Source organism: Carassius auratus, chromosome 21 (assembly GCF_003368295.1).
Source record: "Carassius auratus strain Wakin chromosome 21, ASM336829v1, whole genome shotgun sequence".
NCBI classification, from domain to species: domain Eukaryota; kingdom Metazoa; phylum Chordata; class Actinopteri; order Cypriniformes; family Cyprinidae; genus Carassius; species Carassius auratus.
In genome coordinates this window covers 20,374,982-20,397,311 of record NC_039263.1, presented here as the reverse complement: position 1 = coordinate 20,397,311, position 22,330 = coordinate 20,374,982, and the positions used below count along the sequence as shown (strand labels likewise).

The following is a 22,330-nucleotide window of genomic DNA, read 5'->3' as shown; positions in this document are numbered from 1 at the left end:
AATGATAAATGTTGCGCATGTATAAAAAACTAATCTTGAATTTAAAGGAAAACAGGATTTTTTTTAAAATTAATAATAATAATAATAATAAATAAGATAAAACCTGAAATATTAATGAATACCATTTTACAGTCAAATTTAACACTTTTATCATGCTTTCTTTTTTGAGCTCTATGTATATTCAAGTCATGCAGGTTTGGAAATAATGCTTACATTTATTCTTGCATCTTTTAGTGAGAGCTTGCAACACAATATTGAGAAATGTTCCTCATCTCACATCCACACCTGCACATACACAAATGCATTACAGTGAGAAAATATATAAAAGCCCACCCAGATTCAAACTGGGTCAATATTCTCATAATTCTGTTGCATTCTGCGTCACGCTGTGTGTTTTGGTGCATTTTTATCTCTATAAGAATTATAATGATTGGACACAGCATATTTTTTTCACAGTTTTTTTTTATAGACATCTACTTTAATGTCCAGATTTGTTTGGGAAGCTGTGGTCTCATTAGTGTGGTTGTAAATATGAGACCACCCACAGTTTTCGTGTGTGGTCGAGCCCAGCGACTGATACAATGACACAACACAATTTAAGACGAGTATAAATGAGCTCACATAATTTAATTTCATTGCATTTCACCGAATGCATCAAGCTACAGTAGAAGCATAGACAGCTGCGACAAGGCGATGACCCCACATGGTCCGAGAGATGAACAAACCCCATCTCGCTCTTCATTTTAACACACTTCCTCCCGTCTAGCACCGCTGCAAGCAAATGATGTGCGACAGGCACAAAAGACAAGGACAGGCCGAGCGTTTGCAGTGTTTTCACAAGTATTTACACGTCTACTTGGTTTTGGTCATATTGCAGTGATAAATTACGCAAAAAAGCAACAGGGAAGACTGATATTAAAATACTTGCCACATCTCACAACGTACCATACTGAAAAACAACATAGCAACTCATATGCTTTAAGTGCAAGGAAAAGCCTTGATATAAAATGTATACGTAACACACATTGAGAATTCTCCGTTTAAATATCAGTACGTACATTAAACATTAATTTGCATTTATACAGACATTGGTTTTTCACTGTGGAATTTTTAACATTGTTTCTCCTTTATATACACGAGAGGACACACGACAGCTCAAGGACACATTTGGTTGGATCACAAGAAGAAATAAGAGTGACATTCGTGCTTCTGTCGTCCTTCAGGAGTTTCCCATCATCTAAAACTCAGTGTTCATTCATGTAATCGATTCCTTCCCTCACATTCAACCACAACCGTCAAGAGCTCCTCTTATCATTCGCTCTCAGGTCAGAATTGCCTTCTTTTGGTTTGAAAAGCATCTTTCATTTTAACATCCGAGCTGCATCGTCCCATCATCCCTCTTAATGAATCCAACAGGTCCACGCTCAGTTCTGAAAATTTGGCTCAATGGGCTTCACTCAGCCGTGTCAAACCTTTGCACCAAATGTGCAAAGATGCCGTGAAGGTTGATTTAGTCCCGTTCTGTCTGAACACAAGCTCACACATTGTAATGTTAATGGTAGGAAGTTAACGGCTCACTGGATCCAGATGGTGTTGGCTCTGTCGGGCCGTCGCGGGTCTGCGGTCAGGTCTCCGAAGGTGGAAAAGAACTGCTCCATCTCTTTCTGCAACATCTCGTTTCTCTTTTCCGCATCGTCCTTGGCTCGCTCTGCGTTTCTCAGCTTGATCTCCACCATGGTGTATTTCTTTTTCTCCTGGTCAAGCTCTTCGTGTAGATTAGCCATCACCGTCTCCAACTCTACATTCCGAAGTTCCAGACTACAGGGAAGATGGGAAAAGGAGGGTAAATACACCTTTTAATACAGTGATGGCTTAATGAGACACTTAAAGAGTTAATTTAGGTAAAAGTTAAAGCTGCAGTAGGTAACTTTTGTAAAAATATATTTTTTACATATTTATTAAACCTGTCATTATATCCTGACAGTAGAATATGAGACAGATAATCTGTGAAAAAAATCAAGCTCCTCTGGCTCCTCCCAGTGGACTTATTGCCACTTGCAGAAACTCCATCGCTCCCGGTAAAAAATAACCAATCAGAGCTGCGGTCCGTAACTTTGTTTGTGTTCAAAATGTAGAAAAATGTATATAATAAGCGAGTACACCATGAATCCATTTTCCAAACCGTGTTTTTAGCTTGTCCTGAATCACTAGGGTGCACCTATAATAAGTGTTTATATTCAGACTATTTTAGATTGCTTCGGGGGTACCGCGGCGGAGTAACCCAGTACCTTTGTGATTCTTCATAGACATAAACAGAGAGAAGTAGTTCCGGCTACAATGTTCTTCCGCAAGACGCAAGCAGTTCTGTTTATTAACCACTAGAGCGTCAAAAGTTACCTACCGCAGCTTTAAATCGGTCATGGAATGAAAAATATTTACTTCCAATAAAATGTTTAATATAAACATATTTCTTAACATGTATAAACGTATATGTTAATAAACAATTTAATATATAAGTTCATAAATATTTTTTATAAAAAAAAAATTAACATTTTTATTGTACTGAATGTAAATATGTTTCATTGTTATAATAAATATGTTTTCTTATATATTAGTTAATAAATATGTTATTTTCTATTTTAGTAAAATTAGGTTAATATTTTTTAATTTGATTAAAAGTAAAAAAAAAAATGTTATTTGATTAGAAATAGTATTAAAAATATGTGTTAATTATTTAAAATAAAGATTTTTATTTTATTAAAAGTAAAAAATATATATTTGTATTTAAAAACAGATTATTTGATAAGAAATTGAATAAATATCATTTTATTTTATTAAAAATAGATGTTTGTTTTATTTTATAAAAAATAAGTAATTTTTTTTATTATTAAATGAGTAAATAAAAGTTTTTTTGTTATTGTTGTAATTACTTGCATCAATTCACAGTTTCCATCCCACTGGCTTGTTCTTTTAATTAATTTATTTTTTTGGGGCAGTGATGAAATTATCCAAAAAAGCAACAGGGAAGACAGAACAAGAATATTCAAATGTTTGCCACATATCACATTTGTGCCATACTGAAGAGTGTTTGTGTGTTTATGTAAATTATTTATTTGTTTGTTTTTTTCTCATTTATTTATTTATTGATTTATTGGCATTCCCCTCATTTGATTTCAGTTCCCTTGTTTTAGTTTTCTATAAATCACATTTATAAAAATATACAGATTAAAATGGAAATTATTTTCAATCTCCATTTAACAGTGTTTCCTAAGTTGGAAACAATTTAGGCATTTTTTTTTTTATTTCGTTTGTTTTATTTTCTATTGATTTTTTACTTCATTAAAACTGTGAAAAAAACATCACTAGTTTCTGTGCTCTGTAAAGTTCATTTTTTTGATTGAACATGACTCTCACCTCTTGATCCTGGTCTCATATTCGTTCTTCTGCTTGAGCATTTCCTGTTTGAGACTGGCCACCAGGCTGTGCAGTGCACTGTGATTGGTCGGTCCATTTGCGACGGCAAACGTTTCACTGTTATCGCTGCTGCTGGTTCCCCTGCTCCCCCGGCCTCCTCCATTACTGGTCTGCTGCTCTCTATCATCCACCGCCAGTACGTTGTCCTCCTGCACCGGCCCGTCCAACAAAGGATCTTCAAAGTTGCTGCCAAAGAAATCCTGCTCTGGGCACGTGGTTGTGGAAGAGCGGCAAGAAGTGGAGTTTTCTGGTAGAGAGATCTCGCAAGACGAGGTGGACCATGTGGCGCTATCCACGCTCTGTTTGTCCTCACAGCTGCTGCTCAGACTGGGCTGTGTCGTTTGCTGCTGATGGATGTGGACGTTGTGGACGTTGTCGTACGTGGACAGGCGGTTCTGCTGGTGCTCGGTGTCTCTACTTTTAGCCTCGCGCATCGTGACATGACCGTTGGGCACCCAGAGTCCATTCCGTCCATTTAGAGTCCCATTTGTCACATCCGCGCTGGATACGCCCATCCGAGCGACGCCATTCTGGACGCCCATTTTGGTGCCTGAGCCTTTAATTGCACCTGTCCGACGTGCATGAAGGGTTCCCATGTTGGGTAGAGTTAGACTTTTCTCCTGATTGGCGTCACCTGAAGACGATGAGGAGGAACTGAACGACCCATTGGTGACAATCCCGCTCCCTTTGCTAAACGCCGGGTTCTTTTTCACGGAGAGCGGCGGACTGCGGGCCACCTCGAATCGCTGTCCAGTAAAACCATTACGTGGGCTGCCTGAACGAGGAGAGCCATTGTCCAGAGGAACCCGGCTGGGGGATTCTGGCGCGTCCCAAGTGCACTGTCGCACCCCACTGGTGTTATTGTTCTCTTTGTTTTGAATCTGACCATTCGTAGGCCGTTTCGGTGTCTCATTATTGTTATTATTAACCAGTTCCAGAGTGCTAGTATGATCCTCATCGGGTGGGAAAAGAACATCATGGCAGCCAATCAGAACAGCCATCAATTGCTGGACCAGTACTGTGCCTGAACACATGACAAATAGATTACTCAAACACTGATTATAATCCAGATCCAGAGATTTCTGGAGTGAGAGATATGGATTGGAAGACCTACCTTCCATTATAGTCACTGGGTCCTCAACCTTTGGCCTTAGAATATTTGGCCCAAAGACTGTAGCCAGATTCTGTACACTCATTTTATTCACACCTGAGTAGGACTGAACTTCATCCAAAAACCTGGACAAAAAGAAGAGTCTTAACATTACAACTGAGATTTCAGAAACTGTATGTACAAAGTTGAATGTGTGGCTATATATATATATATATATATATATATATATATATATATATATATATATATATATATATATATATATATTGTTGCAACAAAAAAAAAAAAAAATCAAAAACAATTTTTTAAAATAAAAATCTTATTTTCAAAAAACTCTAAAATTGATATTATGATTTGAAAACATCATACAAGATAATTAATATCTTTTTTTTCTTTTTTATAGTGCCACTGAGTTAATTGATTCACGGACTCATTCAAAGACAGCCACTTATTTAATTCCTGAATGCATCACTGTTTTTCAGCTGATTCACTGAATGAACAGACTCAGTGACTGACTTAAAGACAGTCACTTTTTTATTCACAAATGAATCAGTGTTTTTGAGTGAACTGACGGACTGAACTGACTCAGTGACTCCCTTACAGAGAGTGCCTTGCTTTGTTCCTGAATGCATCAGGGTTTTTGAATCAATCAATTGAGTGAACTGATTCAGTGACTCACAGACAGTCACTTGTAATGTTCCTGAATGCATCAGGGTTTTTGAATCGTTCAATTGAGTGAACTGATTCAGTGACTCACAGACAGTCACTTGTAATGTTCCTGAATGCATCAAGGTTTTTGAATGAATCGATTGATTGGATTGACTCATTGACTCAAATTTCCACCACTAATGCAAAGTACTATTACATATTTTTTTATACAATATTTTGTGATAAGCCACAGCTGAATGGAATAAAATAAAAAAATCACCTACTTGCATATGTATTTAAGCAGGTTGTAGTTTACCGGAGGTAGACCTTCCACTTGTCTTCTTAATTCCTTCATTCCCTGCACAGAGAGATTAAAAACAATAATAATTAAATACACATCCAGGATAAAAAGAAATACAAATGTATGCCTTTGCTTAAACTGATTATAGTAATTTAATTTTAAATGATCTGGACTAATATGCATGATTAAAAGACGTACTAAATGAAAAAGCAATTAAACCTGTCCCATTGCTTTTAAAAGTCTTCCAAATTGACTTTAAATATTCATACTGCAATTTATTCCGTTATTACTGCACTATTCGTCTAGGCATGGGTCAGGGAGTTTAACAATTGATGACGGTCTAGATTTATTGATGCGCTCCATTCCAGATCTGTTTTTATCATGGTCAATATGTCTTTTCCCTGCAGGCTCTCTCTGATGAAAATGACTTTGCTGCACCACATGAGAAAGCTATTTTTCAAAAACAAATGAATGTAGTAAGCCTTCTACTTCATTTGACATGGTACCGCGATTCTTTGCGTGTACCTCACTCAAGGGACTCTCAGAGGTACGAATCTCACTCAAATCCTTGGGGCAGTAAATTAAATTCAGTGTTGCAAGACCCCGTCCTGCACTTTGATACTATCCTGAAACCTTTCAAAAGCCGCTGGCTGACGCACAGGTGATTCACGCGAGGTAAAAGTGTAACTTAAAAGTCAGAATGAGGCTGTTTCTGTTCCTCGGGGTCAATCGGTTCTTCTTTAGGCTCAGCAAAAGTAAGGTATTGATGCACGCAAGATGAAAGATAAGTGCAGTAGAATAGTGCGATGAGTTATTTGCCTTTTTCTCAGCCTGCTGGTGGGAACCGAACTTAAAACTAAGAAAAAGCAAAAAGAGGGGAGCTAAAAAGTTCAACAATGTTTTGAGTCTACAGTGAGGCTCATTATGAAAAACAACATCCTTGACATTTGTTAACATGTAGCTTAGTTAAAAATGTTATGCTTTTAAACAAAGTCTTGTAAAATGCTAAATAAACAACAACAGAACCAGAGCAAAAGCCCTTTTTATTTTAATTTTAACTTTAATTTTGATCTTTTGAAAGTATCCTGAAAAAAATTAAATAAAAATCACTCTTTGCAGAAAAACATTAAGCAGCCCAACTGTTTTCAGAATTTATATTAATAAGAAATGTTTTTTTTTTTTTTGCTGCAAAATTGGCATATTAGAAAGATTATTTAAAATATTATAAATGTTATTAAGGATCATGTGACACTGGGGCAATGGTGTTGAAAAATAAACTTAGCATCACTAAAATACAGTAAATTATAAAATATATTTAATATAGAAATTGATATTTTAAATTGCAATAATATGTTTCACAATATTATGGTTTTTACAGAATTTTTGATTAAATAAATGCACACTTGAGGAGCATAAGAATCTTCTATCACCACCATTAAAAAACAAAAAAAAACCAAAAAACATTACCATTCAGTCAAAGGTTCTTTGAAGAACCATGTCTTTCTGAACTTTTTATAATCTGAAAAACATTCTTTCACCACAAATAACCTTTTGTGAAACAGAAAGATTCTTCATATGTTCATAACTTCACAGGTTCTTCATGGAACCATTTAGACAAAAAAAAAAAAAAGGTTCTTCTATGGCATCCTGAAGCACCTTTATTTTTAAAAGTGTACCCACCCCAAACATTACAACTGTACAGTAGTACTTTATATGTATTTGGTAACTTGCATCATTAATAACACACACGTTTGAAGAAAACCATTGCACCCTTGAGTAATGAGACCTGTTATAGCCACCAAGAATATACAACAGGATTTTATGCTTGCAATGTGATGGTCAACAAGAGATAACTCACTGCATCCTGGTCTTTGCTGAGGAGTTTGGTGCAGGCCAGAAACTCTTCGTATTTACAGAACGGGATGACCGGCTCAGGCAGCTCTCTCAAGTACAGCTTCAACAATGATGCTACGGTGTGAACGTCTGTGTTACTGCAGAGAAAGATGGAAAGAATAGACATATAAGTCTAGAAGCAAAAGTGTATAAAAAAATGACTTTAAATGACAGAGTGTGGGTGTCCATGATGTGTCAGTATCCCAGCAGATCTAATGATGATCCCACAGAGGATTTGAGCTTGTGACAATCCCGTAACATGCTGGATTCATCGACTCTTCCCGGGTGGGCTGGACAGGAATAGCAAGCACGTGTATAATGTAACCGTCACATGCATATTCTGTGTATTGACCCTTAATAATTATCACCTTGCTTCAGACACCAGTGAGATCTAAATATGAACGGTGCTAAATATTCAGCGTGCCTTCCCTGCCATGTCTCTTCACAACAAAGTGATTGTGGAGCCCTGGCAGCCGTCGCTAAATTTGCAGGTTGTAAATAAACCGGGGAAGCAGCTGCTGGTGTTGTCTGCAGCATTTGGTAATGTGGAAGTGCAGAGAAAGCGTTTTCAGAGAGAGAAAGTATCCAGCATCTACAATTTAGGGTAATGAGAAGGGACATTAGCTTAAAATGGACAACATAACTGCACTTTCAGGCGGAATCTACTAAATGGTAAATAGTCCATTTGGAAAACTGCTCAGAGAGAAACATTGGAAATGAGAAAAAGACGAAATTAAAAACCTGGAGGTGTTAAAAAGTCTTGTTAATTTATAAATGTGAATTCTTGGGTGAATATTCCAGATTTAGATTCTGCTTCATTGTAATGCCAGGCATCTGTGAAGAAAGCAAACCTATTTTTATCAAAAGATGGCACTCTTATGAGTTTTAATATAAAGTGAAAGTATGTCGAACATGTTTCAGAGGCTCTAAACAGAGCTGTCACTGTCAACTGCATCTTTTCGCGTTGATTTGTCACTGGAGCCAGAGTAAACTTGGATTTAATGAGGACTCAATTCAGGCATTGATGAGAATGGTAATTCTTTGCTAGATTTCATTTACATTATTTTACATTTAGTAGACGTGTTTATCCAAAGTGACTTAGTCTTAGCATTCACATTTTTTTTAAATAAGTATCTTATGCTCCACATGGCTGCATTTAATTGATTAAAAATACAGTAAAAGACTTAATATTGTAATATAATGTTACAACGTAAGCTAGTTGTTCCATTGTTCCAGTCTTCAGTGTCACATGATCCTTCAGAAATTATTCTAATATGCTGATTTGCTGCTCATATCACGTTTTTTATTATCAATGTTGAAAACTTTTGTGCTTAATATTTTGTATAAACCGTGATTTATTTATTTTTCATGATTATTTATTGAATAAAATTTAAAAAATCATGAAGAGAGTTGATAAGGAAGGCAAAATAGATAATACAGACAATCTGGACTATTCTGAAGATTATTTAGATGATTTAAAGTTGTGTCTGTTTGTTTTCATGCAGATTCCTTACACATTCCTAACAGAAAGTGCAAGTACCAATCAAAAGACGGCTTCTCTCCACAGTCGAAAGCATCCTGAAGCTCTTTGACGAGGTTGGCTTGTCCAGGCAGACGGAAGAGCCCTTCTTCTCGCAGACCCCAATGACGGATGAAGTCCACGCACTGCTCCACCAGCATTGGCGCCATCTTATTGCCATAACGACGTTCATATCGAACAGTCTCTTCCAACTTCTGACCGAAGATTCCTGAAACACAAACCCATAGTTCATGAGGATCAGATAAGCCAATATTTAGGCACATTCTGATGATTTTACACAAGAATTTTGAGACTCACACCTGCTGAGAAATTTTTAAAAGTTATTTTATTTTTTTATTGTATTTTATTGACAGACCTAATATATATGTGAATATTATATGTGCTAATTGTTACATTTTATCTTTTATTTAATATTTTAGGTAGGCTACCGTTATGAAAAGTAAGAAGAGCTATCTGACAAATCTTTTAGAGCCTTAACAAATTGTTTTAAACTCCATGTTGAAAAACAATTGATCCCTCTATTTCTATATGTAGGGGAAAAAGTGAGGAGAGAGCTGCTAAAGAAGCATGATTTAAGCTATTCTTGCATGTCACGCTCTCTGAGAAGAAAATCACACACTTCCTCTCCTTCCCTGTTCTTTTGTCTGCATCGGTCGGGCTGAAAACAAGCGTGATTCACATGTGGCATGCATATGAGCGGGGATTAGCCCAGACTTCCTGGAAGCTTTGGATCGGTGCGCTTTCCAGGTCTCCGGACGCAGACATGTGGTACGAGGTGGTACAAATTCAACTAAGCCTAGAAGACAGGAAGGGTTTTGCCACCTTCTTCCTGCCTGAGCTGATGGAGGGGAAAAAGAGGCTGGACAGATGTGAGAAACGATATTTCACATTTTCTTTCAAGTCTGACTCACCATGTTTGAAGCTGACGCAACTTTTTATTTTACGGAAGACACTTCTGTGCATGAAACTGTAGTAAAATAAGGGATGCAAGAAGGTGCATCCAAAGTGTCTGCCTCTGAGCATCTTCAACAATCAGTCCAAAGTAGCCTACAATCACACTACTGCTGAAAAATCATCCACAATATTATTTTCCTCCACTCAGTCTTTGGGAAAATGTTTTGGGAACTTCCATAGCTGGATCGCAACTGGATCTCAAACGAATGAAGAAAAAGTACTTGACCTGCGTCAATAGTTTTAGTTTTCTATATACATCTCTTTCTGGATGAATAAACACAGAAGTTTCCCATGATGCATCTCTGGACAGGCGATGTCAGTTATTAATGGTGACCACACAGGTGTGAGATGGTGATCTGGCTAAAACACAGGAACCTAAGCAGAAAAAAACAGAATGTAGACATTCGCTTGGCTTCAATTCTTTAATGATTTATCCAGAAGCTCTTGCAAGAGAGTCTTGTTTCCCATGGAAAGAGTTTGTGAGGAATCCGGCCAAACGTAATCTCCTGATGGTTCTCCTCTCCCTTCAGTGAGTTCACCTGGTTTACACTCTGGTTTCTCAAGCCTGGATCTCCTGTCTGTGAATCCTCAGGGATTTAATATCTCATTTTGGTGGAGCTTTTCTTCTGACTTTCACATGACTTTGCTGTCCCTGTTTGCTATGGCAGTCAATTAACAACACTGGGGACACACACACACACTCGACTTCACGCCGTCTTCAAGCTGTCCAGAGCTTTTCTGCCAATCTCATGTATTCCCACAGAGTTCTCTTTGTGCTGCTGCAAGGCTCTTATCCTACAAAATATCAAATATGAGCAGCTTCCAGTCCGGCTCTCTTTGCAAACTACAGTACGTATCTTCTTCTCTCATTACAGTCTTGCACCTTTTAGATCTTCCTTCCTCATTTCAGACCTTTGAGGCAGTCTCTTCATTTTTTCCTCAATTCTTTTTGTCCCTCGTTACAGCCTTGTACCCTTTGAGCTCTTGCGGTTTCTTTGGTCTTCTCTTCTCTTCATCTCATCTTGTCTCCTTTTCATCCACTGATTCATCAGATTGCCCAGAAGCCATTCCTGTATACTCTCTGTCCTCTACTCCTGTACGTCTGAAAGCGGAGTCCGTTCCCTTCTTTAAGGAGGTTTGGATTTAAAGGGGAGGAGACGAACTGCTCCATCCATCCAAAGCTCAGACCTGACCTGTACTTCATAGCAGAGAGTATGACGGGGCCAAAACTACCCCTCCCCTCCGTCCCCTAAGGTTAGTGTTAAAAAGCTGCTAAGCTCTTAGCTGTGTAATCATCTGTTGTGGCTGTTCCCAGCCTTCGGCCCTCATTCCTGCCGTTCACACCGCCGTGTTTTTGTGGACATTTGAACAGCGGCACTCGGCCGTGGGCGAATCACTCACAGCCTAGAAGGTCTTCCAGTTCACTGGCGGAAAAGATTATATGCAGAAAGATTGTTTTAATCTTCTTGAATAAAGAATAAAAACTGAATTCTGAATGAATGAATATTCTTTGTCTAAACCTTCAGACCCAGATTAAAAACTTAAACAAGAAAACAAGTACAGTAAATGTGCATTTAAATAAGCTCTGTTTTTAAGTTCACAAAGAATAGACATGCCAACAGCAGCAAATTATGACTTCATTAAAACACCTGTAATAGAATCTCTCAGTCAGACGCCATATAGGAGCTGCAAACTGTGTAACACATTTCATACAAAAGTGGAAGTAATTTTCTTGACCTTAGAAGCTCAAATCTGATTGGCTGGGTTTAACGTGTGAGAGGTTTTCATCTTCTACTTTGCTTTATTTCATAGGAAAGACATATTTTAAAAATGTTTGTGAAGTAATCACAAAACAAACACGCTTTTCCACCAGTGGTCAATTACTCTTTCAGATAAACTCATGAATAGCATGTTCAAAATTGCTTTACATGTCAATTTTTTTTTTTAACAGTAAATATACCACTAAACTAGTCTATTGTAGTATTTATTAATTGAGTTCTGAAATGTTTTTTTTATTGTTTAATTTAAGTTTTAGTAATGTTTTTTATATGCTTTAATCATATTTATTAGTTTTTATTATTTATTTCTAACTTAATTTTTGTTATTTAATTTTTTTAAGTGCTTCCACTTTTCCATTTTTCATTTAAGATTGTTAAAATTTGAAATTCAATGCGTCATTTATTTTATTTCAGTTGCAGAAAACTATTTCAGACAACAACACTGCGCGAGACTGAAAAAAAAAAAAAAATCCTTAACCAGACCTAGAAGCGTATTCTCACAAATTTTAGTCCTAACTAGTCGTAACAATTTCTTGTATTTTCATGACATCGTGCTGGGAAGCTCTAATTGGTTCACACTTCTGGCTTCTCCTGTGCAGCATTGCGTCTTCTGTGAGGACAGATGCTTTTCTTGACACTGCATTTTTAGTCGAACTGAACTTTTTAAAGAATATGTGATCTCTCTTGGATCAGACTGGAAGGGTCAGCTTCAGACAGTCAATACTTCATTAACTACAAAGAAAACACTTATATGTCATTGCTGAAAGCTGATAAAGTCTTTGACAGAAGTGTGATCACACAGCAAAATAAGTCAAAAGCGAATAACGTCTTAAAGGGATTTTAAACGTCTGTGGCCTAATGAATGATCCGCTTCTTGCAGCTGCACACACATGCTCATATCAAATCTGAGACGGAGATGTCGAAGGTCAAGGAGAAGAGACTGGAACAGGCATGCACTGCAACTGGGTGGTCTTGAAACACCACAGGACCCCTACAGTGGGATATTATACACTCTTTGACTCAGTGACCTTTGACCTATGGGGTAAATCAGCTGACTGTGGTAGGTAATGTCCCTTTCTCAACTACAAATGTGAACAAAAGATACATTCCTGAGGAATCCTAATTCTTTTAGCTACACATATGTAAACATCAGATATATTATTTTTTTTTCAAAGGCTTTGTGCACAGAAATACCAAACATGGTTGTAACAAAATGTCCATTTAGCAAAATCCAATGACCAAGTTGAGTTCACAGAGAAATATTTAAAGGTTAAGACGGTGTAAGACCAAGACTACAAACCAAGCAACACACAAAAAGCACTATGCTGGCCCTAGATATTACAAATGACTGTGTAAAGTAACTTTTAAGTAATTTAACTGTGTTAACAAGCGAAAAAATACTTCAAGAAAAGCCAAACACAGCAGGTAAAGTTGATGTAGGACACGTTGTAAATTCCACAACATGCCTCTCAAAGTTTAATGCACTCAGTCTGTATCACATGGTTTTGTGCCCTCAACTCTGGCTGGACTACACGAGCTTATTCCTGTGAATGGTTGATTCCTGCCCACACAGACTGGGATCATTCAGATGGCCATGCAAGGATGAGTCATTCTTGCAGGCTGGTGAGCAAACCTCTTCACTGACCCCAGAAAGTGGGCAGTTTAATGAGGTTGGTGCTGTGTGCGAGACTGAAAAATATGAGCACACCTCCAAACACACCCACACATCGACAGTCAATTAAACTGACAACTATCTCACAGACCTCATGGCACTTTTTTGAATAAATGTACATGTAGTATATAAATATATGAATACTTTCAACCTATTCCATAATTTTGAGTCTCTAATTATGTTTCTACTTCAAACAATCACTTAAATATAATAACTTAAATGCTGGCTGTCAAAACCCTTGTCATTGAGAAAGTGGACCCTAAAACCAGTTCAGAAACGTTTTAGATGTTTAGAATTTTAGAAATTCTACCATATTTTCAGGGCTATAAGTCACTTTTTATTTCATAGTTTGGCTGGTCCTGCGACTTATAGTCAGGTGCGACTTATTTATCAAAATTAATTTGACATGAACCAAGAGAAATGAATTAAGACAAATGAACCAAGAGAAAACATTACCGTCTCCAGCCGCGAGAGGGCGCTCTATGCTGCTCAGTTCTCCTGTAGTCTACACTGAAGACATAGAGCGCCCTCTCGCGGCTGGAGAAGGTAATGTTTTCTCTTGGTTCTACATAAATGCGACTTATAGTCCAGTGCGACTTATATATGTTTTTTTCCTCATCATGACGTATTTTTGGACTGATGCGACTTATAGTCAGGTGCGACTTACAGTCCGAAAAATACGGTAATTTCTTTTTTTTTTTTCAGATTTTTTCATACATACATATATAAGGCCTATATAAGCAAACAAACAAATAAATAAGCTTTATGAGTGAGCATGACCCGAAATTTGACTAAAACAATTCACAATTCAACTTCCCCAAAGTCCAAACAAAAACTACGCCCTTGTAGTATAGTATATAGCAAAGTTAAAGCTGTGTAAGTAAAGCAAAGTCCTGTTTATATCCATTAACCAACAGTGACTTATTCTGACAAACTGGTTGCAGAAGCTCACCTCCTCCAAACGGAGCCCATATCACCCTGCGGATGCTCTTCACCCAGTCCTCCATGTCATTCTGTGTGCTGGCCATAAGTAGATAAGTCTCATGGTTGGATGTCATTCGCTCCCTGTCGCCCCCTACAGAAAGAGCATTGAAATAATGGTCAGAAGTTTGTTGGATTTGATGTTCTTCCATGTAAAAACACAGTAACATGTAACATGAATATCAAAATATCATTTCAAAAGCCATCATTCACATACACACTTTCATTGGGGAAATAGCTTGAGCTTTCTTTACTTCTTTTAAGCCCCTTTCACACTGCCATTCCGGCAAATACAGGGGTAAAGTGTTCCTGCAATTGGTCCCGGGTCGCTAGATTTGGCACTTTCACACTGCCAGTGATGACCCGGTATATGTGCGTGCTTTCACACACAACCCTTGAAGATCCCGTAACGACACGTGACATCAGCGCGTGACGTGTAATGTACGAGTCGACAACGCTAGGCACGTTATACTTTCACTGAAGCAAGCAAACGATCTCGACGTCAGCGCGGAAAGTGAGTAACTAACTGATCTCTGCTTCATTACAGTTTTCACATATGTTTTCGTCGCGAATGTTGATCTTCCTTCAAAACAGCCGGTAAAAGAGTTGCGCAATAACCCGCGTCATCACTTCGATACGGAATTAGATCTGGCTTTTGTTCACACAGCGCTCGTCCCGAGTCGAACCCCGCAATGTTACTAGGTCCCCGACCCGGGTTCAATTCAGTTCAATATAACAACTATAACAACTGGAGTTATTTGCTCACTCCTTGACACTTCTGCAAACCACTTGTCAACAGCCAATTAGGTCTTGGTCATTAAAGATGAGTGGCAGGACATGCCTTTGTATGCTAAACCTCAATGACACTTCTGTGATCTGTCATTAACCCTCGACTCAAAGCCTTTATTTACAAATGCACAGGTGTGTTGACATCTGGGAAGGGTGCTGGGCTTGAGACGTCACATGTTTAGTTTGTTGGGGAATGAAGTTTCTGTCTTGTTTGTGAGAACAGCATGCACGGGCCATTTGAGCTGGCGCATGAAATTGAAATGAACACTTTAATGGTAATTTTGTGACAGGTTTTGGGAATAAAATGTCATTCAGGGAACATAAGCTTTAAAACATCTTTAGATTTGAACTGAAATATGTATTGCAACAGTGTTGATTCAAATGGTTTAAGCAAATAAATAGGACACACACACACACAAAAAAAAGGCAGATCAATACCGGATATATCTTGCCTCTCATCCAGAAGGAGAGAGTCTTTAAAAGCCTGTCCAATGTGTCCTGTCCCTACACTGAGGCAGAGTTTTAAGAGTTAATGGAGATTTGATTAGTGTGAAAGACTAAATTATTCATTGTATTCATTTGTGTAGTTCTCTGGGGACTCTCGCTGTCTTGATCATTGATTTTCTTCTGCGACGAGATCAGTTTGTCAACCATTAAAAATGTATTTATGGACTGTCGAGAAGCAAAGCAGATGGAAACCATTGAAGGAACAACAACGGCAGCAGTGATTCCATTGATTTCTCCACGGCACCCCTCGAAACGGAGCAGCTGATCATTCGGAAATAGCTTTCAAGCACAACCTTTTTTTTTTTCGTCAGATTTGGAAACTTGGTGCTTCAGTTTACATGCTTGTTAGATTTGCATTCGTTTCATTTATGAAAAACGATTGTTTGCCTTCATCTGGGTAGCCAAACAAGGTGTTCATTTTACAAACTCTGTTTTACTGGTTCTAGGATGTATTACAAGTAGTCTACCATGTATTACAAGTTCTAGGATAAGTTTGCATACTGAGGTGAATTATTGAGCCCATATTTTTTATTTTTTGTAAGGTTTCATGCACCAAAATTGGAGTACTGCCATCTTAAACTGGCCTTTTGTTACTGTACCTTTAAGAGTTACTCCACACATAAATTGCCTTTGTTATGATACAGTTGTTTATATGACCTAATTAACTAAAACAACAAATAGAACTATACAAGAAAATCAGAAAAATCCACAACCCATCTAATTTACATTTCAGAAACTTGTGCTAGTGTTTCGGCATCCACACCTGTTTTACAAATGGAAATGAAGGAGACAAAAGCTGGAATGCTGAGCTGCAGCCCACCACCTGAGGCTGGAGATGAATAACAGCAAGATAACAGCAACCTAAGCCAAGACTAAAGTGTCATGGCATATGCACCGACCCGCTCACATAGGAATGCATGCGTGCAACAAAGGGCAGACTCGACAGGGATCCGGCTCGAGCACAGTTTACAGACCATCTGCTGCGGTCTTGTCTTCCTACCACTTCAGCACATATAACAACACATGCACACTCACACGATAGGCCTGAACAGACTGTCTGATGACTAAGACAAAGCTAAATGAATCAGAAATGAGCCTATCTGGCAGTAAACAATGACTGTTCACCAATTTACACAGCACCTGTTTCAGAGAGAGAAAGAACGAATGAGTGCGAGCCAGCTCAGTCATCTTAACTGCAATGTACAGCTGCTAGAAATGACAGCCACACTTGCACTTCACATAAAATCATGCAATTCTAATTTGTAATTTTTTTTTTATCAATTTCTAAAATTCATTTGTTAAAGAGCATGATTCTAAATTTTAAAGTGAATTTTAGCTCAAATTGGCAATGCAGGCTAAAATGTCAATACTGTACGTATATAAAAAATTATATAAATATATATTTTTTAATCTTTTATGTTTTTTGAAAGACGTCTTTTATGTTTAAAATACAGCAAAAATAGTAACACTGTGAAATATTATTGCAATTTAAAATTACTATTTTCTATTTGAATATATTTTAAAATGTACTTTATTCATGTGATGCAAAAAGCTGATTTTTAGCATCATTACTCCAATCTTCAGTGTCACATAATCCCTCAGAAATCATCCTAATATGCAGATTTGCTGTTCAAGAAAATTTCTTATTAATTGCAGAGTTGAAAACAGCTGTGCTGCTTAATACTTTGGTCTTAATGGATCTTTGATGAATAGAAAGTTCAAATGAACAGCATTTATTATAACATTATAAATTCCTTTTGATCAATTTAACGCATCCTACCTTAATAAAATATTACTTTCTTAAAGAAAAATCTTTAAAACTTCAAACTTTTGATAATATAAATCTGAAAATAAAAATCACTTTTAGCTAAGTGAAAATGGTAGATACTAAACAACGCTTACTAAAAATCATGCCTTAAGCTTATATATATATAAAAAGACTTCTGAACAGTAATGTAGTTCATAATAATATGGTTTCTAAAGATGTATACCAAACCATCAAATTTGTTTAAACTATTTCTATCATGCTTTTGTTGACATTTTTGGAGGTCCAAAGAAACCATCGCCACTCACTTTCACTGTATGGATTAGAATAGATTGAAATGGTAAACAAGTGAAAAAAAATAGCACAGGTTTCACCACCACAGACCTCAAAATGAGCAGTTCTGCAACAAAAGCCTTTAGTTTGGTTCAAAGGGCAGGGTGACATTCACAAAACAAGACGTTCTAATCTAGAATAGCCCCACAGTTCTCTTTTAAATCATTTTAGCCAATAAAACCACAACTACCCAGCACTCTAGCTCTCTCTAGAGACCCCTGACCCTGCTCTAACTACACACAGATACTCTAATAGATTACCTTCCTCTCCAAATGAACTTAACGATCTATGACCCACACACTCTCCCCTCCCCTCCATCACCTGGCTGTACATTAACATTAATGTGGCCCTTTGAGCTAGACTTTTCCCACGAGTATAGATAGAGGTGACCCATTTATGCTATTCTAGGACCAGCAACCTTTTCCCCATTGTAAACAGAAGCTTAAAAGTTCTGAGCTCACCATCCATCTTTTGGCTTCTCTCTACCTCGCAGCGGGTGAGTGACGAGCTCTCAAGGGTTCATTATGAACTAGCCTTTCACAAGCCTGCTGCCATTGATCCCGGTGCCAGTTCACACACATTTAGGAGGCTAACGAGAGGCCTTTGTGCCCGCTGAGCGTTCAACAATCACCCATCTTCATGACCAGGGCAGGGCTGAGCCAGTTAGCAAACCATAATGTGCCAAGCACGATGTCACCGCTGACAGATCTACTACCAGCGATCTTCAATAAATAAGGCTGATATGCAAATGGGAGTGCTAATTACATTTAAAATAACATCATTACATTAGACTGCCAAATATTGCATCATCTGTGCTTTTTGGCGTGAGTGTTTTTCCAGACGCACTGCTTACACACTAAAAAGCACTTATGTAGATGAGAAATGAATTATAGAAACGCGTTACACTTGCAAAACATCTTTTAGAGGAAGTTAATTTCAGCCTATATAATTTTGCACCAACTGACATGCATGTATGACCTAGGTTTATTGACGCCATTAAAGGAATAGTTCATCCAAAAATGAAAATTAGCTGAAAATGCACACACCCTTAGACCATTCAAGATGTAGATGAGATTGCTTCTTCATTGAAACAGAGATATTTAGCATTTTAACACTTGCTCACCAAATGGATCATCTGCAGTGAATGGGTGCCGTCAGAATGAGAGTCCAAACGGCTGATAAAAACATCACTGTAATTCCCACTCCAGTTCATCACTCAATGTCTTGTGATGTGATAAGCTTGTAAATTAAGAAACAAAACCATCATTAAGGCTTTATAACTTTAAATCATTTTTTCTGGCCGAAATACGAATCCACAATAAAGCTTCCTACAGTGAAATAGTCCAAAACCTGTGGTCTTCTCACATCAAAATCCACTGACATATTTGTTTAGAACTACTTTGGACTATATTCTCTTGTAAACTGTGCTTGATCTGTGCATATTTTTTTTCCTGATTCAGACAAGATGACTTACATAATGTCTAGATTTACTCATATCTTAGTAATGGTCTGTAGTCGAAATCATCTTGATGGAATTGTTTCTTACAAACGCACAGCTTTCTGCCTCACAAGATGCTAAATGTTGGATTTGAGTCGTGTGGATTACTTGTGGATTATTGTGATGTTTTTAATCAGCTGTTTGAACTCTGATCCTGACGGCACCCATTCACTGCAAGTGATGTAATGACACATTTCTATAAATATAGTACAATGCAACAAATTCATCTATATCCTGGATGACCTGAAGGTGAGTACACTTTCAGTCAAGCATCATTTTTGGATGAACTATTCCTTTAACTAGGAATTCATATACAGACATAACAGTAAGTAAACATATACCACATAAAGCAGTATATTTCTATATAGAAAGCCCTCTGACAGTATGTTTAACTACTGGAGAGAAGGTTTACCTAGTTTAATGTATAGCCCTAGCAAGAACCATGAGCTCCTCGTGTGTGTGTGTGTGTGTGTGATAAACAACATGAGAATGAACCATAGACACACATTCCCGTCGTGCTAAGTGTGTTTATCAGTGTGTGCTGCTCTTAAGGAATTCTCACATATGGAACAATCTATCATGTGCACAAACCCTTAAACATCCCAGAAAGACAAAAAAAGATGCTTCATTTTCAACATCTGCCAAGATAACGTCACACTGACATAATACATGTACATCTACTCACACAGAACAGGGTCCAGGATGCATTCTTGAAATATATCTGTGATCATTTTTAATTTTAAGGGTTCTTCGATGCACACATGCATCAGACAGATGTGAGCGTTACATTTTAAAGATATAGTTTCGAGTTAACCTTCTATTGCACAATGGATGCAATGAGTAGTCATTATTAAACATCCACCTTGTCATGTATTTAATTTGGTCACTCTGTATTTCACCGTTCCTAATTGTACAATATGCCTTTACATTATATAACGTTACTATACATTGCATATTTGAGTTATTAAAATCTGTGTAAACGGAGTTGATAATCACACGTGGCACAATGGAAAGCCACATGATGACTTCAAGTTCACCAACAAGAGTCAATAACATTTTAAACACTGTATAGAGCAGGGTTACCCACACAAACAGCTTCACCACATCACACTACATTAATGCAGTAAACATGAACTAAATAACATAAATGCAGCATGAAACACTTAAATTTAAGACTAACAACAAAAAATGTATTTTTTAAATAAACCCTAAAAAAACTGTTTGCACGAGGGGTGCCAAGAACAATTTCCCCATAAATAATGAAGTTATTCATACATTTTACAGTGATGAGACCAATTCTATTTTATAATATTAATACTAATAATTTCTATAACATTACCTTAGTAATGCATGCTGAGGTAGAGGGTTACAAATAGCCTAGTTCAACTTTTTAAACGCGTTCCTAGACCCTTGCGTTGCCTCTGTTTTTTGAACGCAAGTACAAACACGTTCCGTATAAAACTCAACATTTCAACGTCCACATCTGCGATTTCAGTCCAGTCTTGTTTACAATCTCTGTAAAATCTCACACGCAACAGTTCCAGGCTCAGATTTTGCGCGCTACAAAAGGAAACCACAAAACACGACAACACTACAGAATACTAACCCTTTTTTGGCATCCAGTTGCGGGTGGTTGTAACATGCGTATGGACTCAGAGTACTGCAGAAATAAATCCCACTAATGTCCCACTAATGTCCCACACTGATCCGCACACAGCAGCACCTCGCGCACCGGCTGCGCGAGACACAATAGGATTAGCAGAGCGCTGTCAGTCCCTCCCCTCACGCGCTCGGTGCCACTACGCTGTTTGTTTGGCGTTTAAAGCTGCGTGACGTCATACACGCTGATGAGTGTGAATGGAGGACGCTGTTGTTCTTTTAGTTTGTTGCATTTAATATCGTTGGATCTAAAGACTCACCTTTTAAAAACTTTGTATTTTTAGGGGAATACAACAACAACAATCTAACTTGTCTTCTTCTCAGCTTTGTGTTCTTCGTAAGAAAGACTGGGCTAACGATTTTTTTTTTAAATTACATGTACAAATAAAGCTAATTTGAGTTGAGCTACATAAGTCATATTTTTGTGTTTATATATATATATATATATATATATATATATATATATATATATATATATATATATATATATATATATATATATATATGCTGATAATATGCTGTTTAAGTAATAATTTCCAGTGTGATGACATCACACACACACACACACACACACACAACTTAGCCAAATTATGTTATTGTATGCTATAACTTGCCACATATGGTGTGAAAACATACCCACTTTCAATAATTATTTTATTTGAGAAAAATGTTGTTGTTTTATTGTATGTCTTTCATTTTATGTAATTTTATATAATCTAATAATTTTATTTATTTATGTTTAATATTTATAATACCAATTTGTGTGTGTGTTATTTTAAAATTTAAAATTTGATTTTGTCTGTCATGTTGTAATTTAATGTAATTTTATTTTATTTTTGCATTTTCATTTTAATTTGCAATTAATGTTTTTGATTATTTGTGATGTCAGGTTGCATTTCAGTTTTATTTTATTATTACATTTTGGTTAGGTTTGTTTCATTTTGTCATTTCATTTTGTTATTTTATTTATATTTAATGCCATTTTATTTAAGTGCATTTCAGTTTCAGTTTTTATTTTATTTTATTTAGAATTATTATTTAGAATTACTTAGAATTCATTTATTTAAGAAATAATGGTGGCATTTTTTCTTTCTTTTTTTTCAGAGACCTTAACACATTCATTTATAGACATTAATTCTTTTTTTGTCATATGTTTTGACTATTATTGGTGGTTTAATGTTTTATCCATACAATAAAATGATGGGAATATTAAAAGCTTACTAGCCCTCCTGTAAAGAAAAAAAGGTAACTATACTTGCCAAAGTAAATGTGTACAGTATAAGGGAAAATGTTAACTTATTACATTCAAGAAATTAGTTAAATTGAGCATATATTTCTTTTCAAGATGCAAATCATAAAAAAAACACTGTCTAGCCTAGTCATCTTGACCTCCTGACACACACATACACACACACACACACACACAA

The 22,330-nt window shown here is 36.9% G+C and overlaps 1 protein-coding gene across 5 annotated transcripts in view; it reads right to left on the bottom strand.

Annotated features, from left to right (window-relative positions):
- Positions 1-595: 595 nt before the first annotated feature.
- LOC113038880 (rho GTPase-activating protein 24-like) overlaps positions 596-22,330 on the bottom strand; it is a 107,363-nt gene continuing 85,628 nt past the window's right edge. For 3 of the 5 annotated variants that reach the window (XM_026196643.1, XM_026196647.1, XM_026196646.1), the window contains 7 exons: positions 14,324-14,446; positions 8,968-9,175; positions 7,393-7,525; positions 5,518-5,591; positions 4,589-4,710; positions 3,415-4,498; positions 1,575-1,818 (listed from right to left, as the gene is read on the bottom strand). In XM_026196643.1, coding sequence (XP_026052428.1) covers positions 1,575-1,818; positions 3,415-4,498; positions 4,589-4,710; positions 5,518-5,591; positions 7,393-7,525; positions 8,968-9,175; positions 14,324-14,446 — 1,988 coding nt within the window. Of the gene's footprint in view, positions 1,819-3,414; positions 4,499-4,588; positions 4,711-5,517; positions 5,592-7,392; positions 7,526-8,967; positions 9,176-14,323; positions 14,447-20,850; positions 21,057-22,330 lie in introns of those variants that run through there. The other 2 variants (XM_026196648.1, XM_026196644.1) reach the window with 2 other exon arrangements.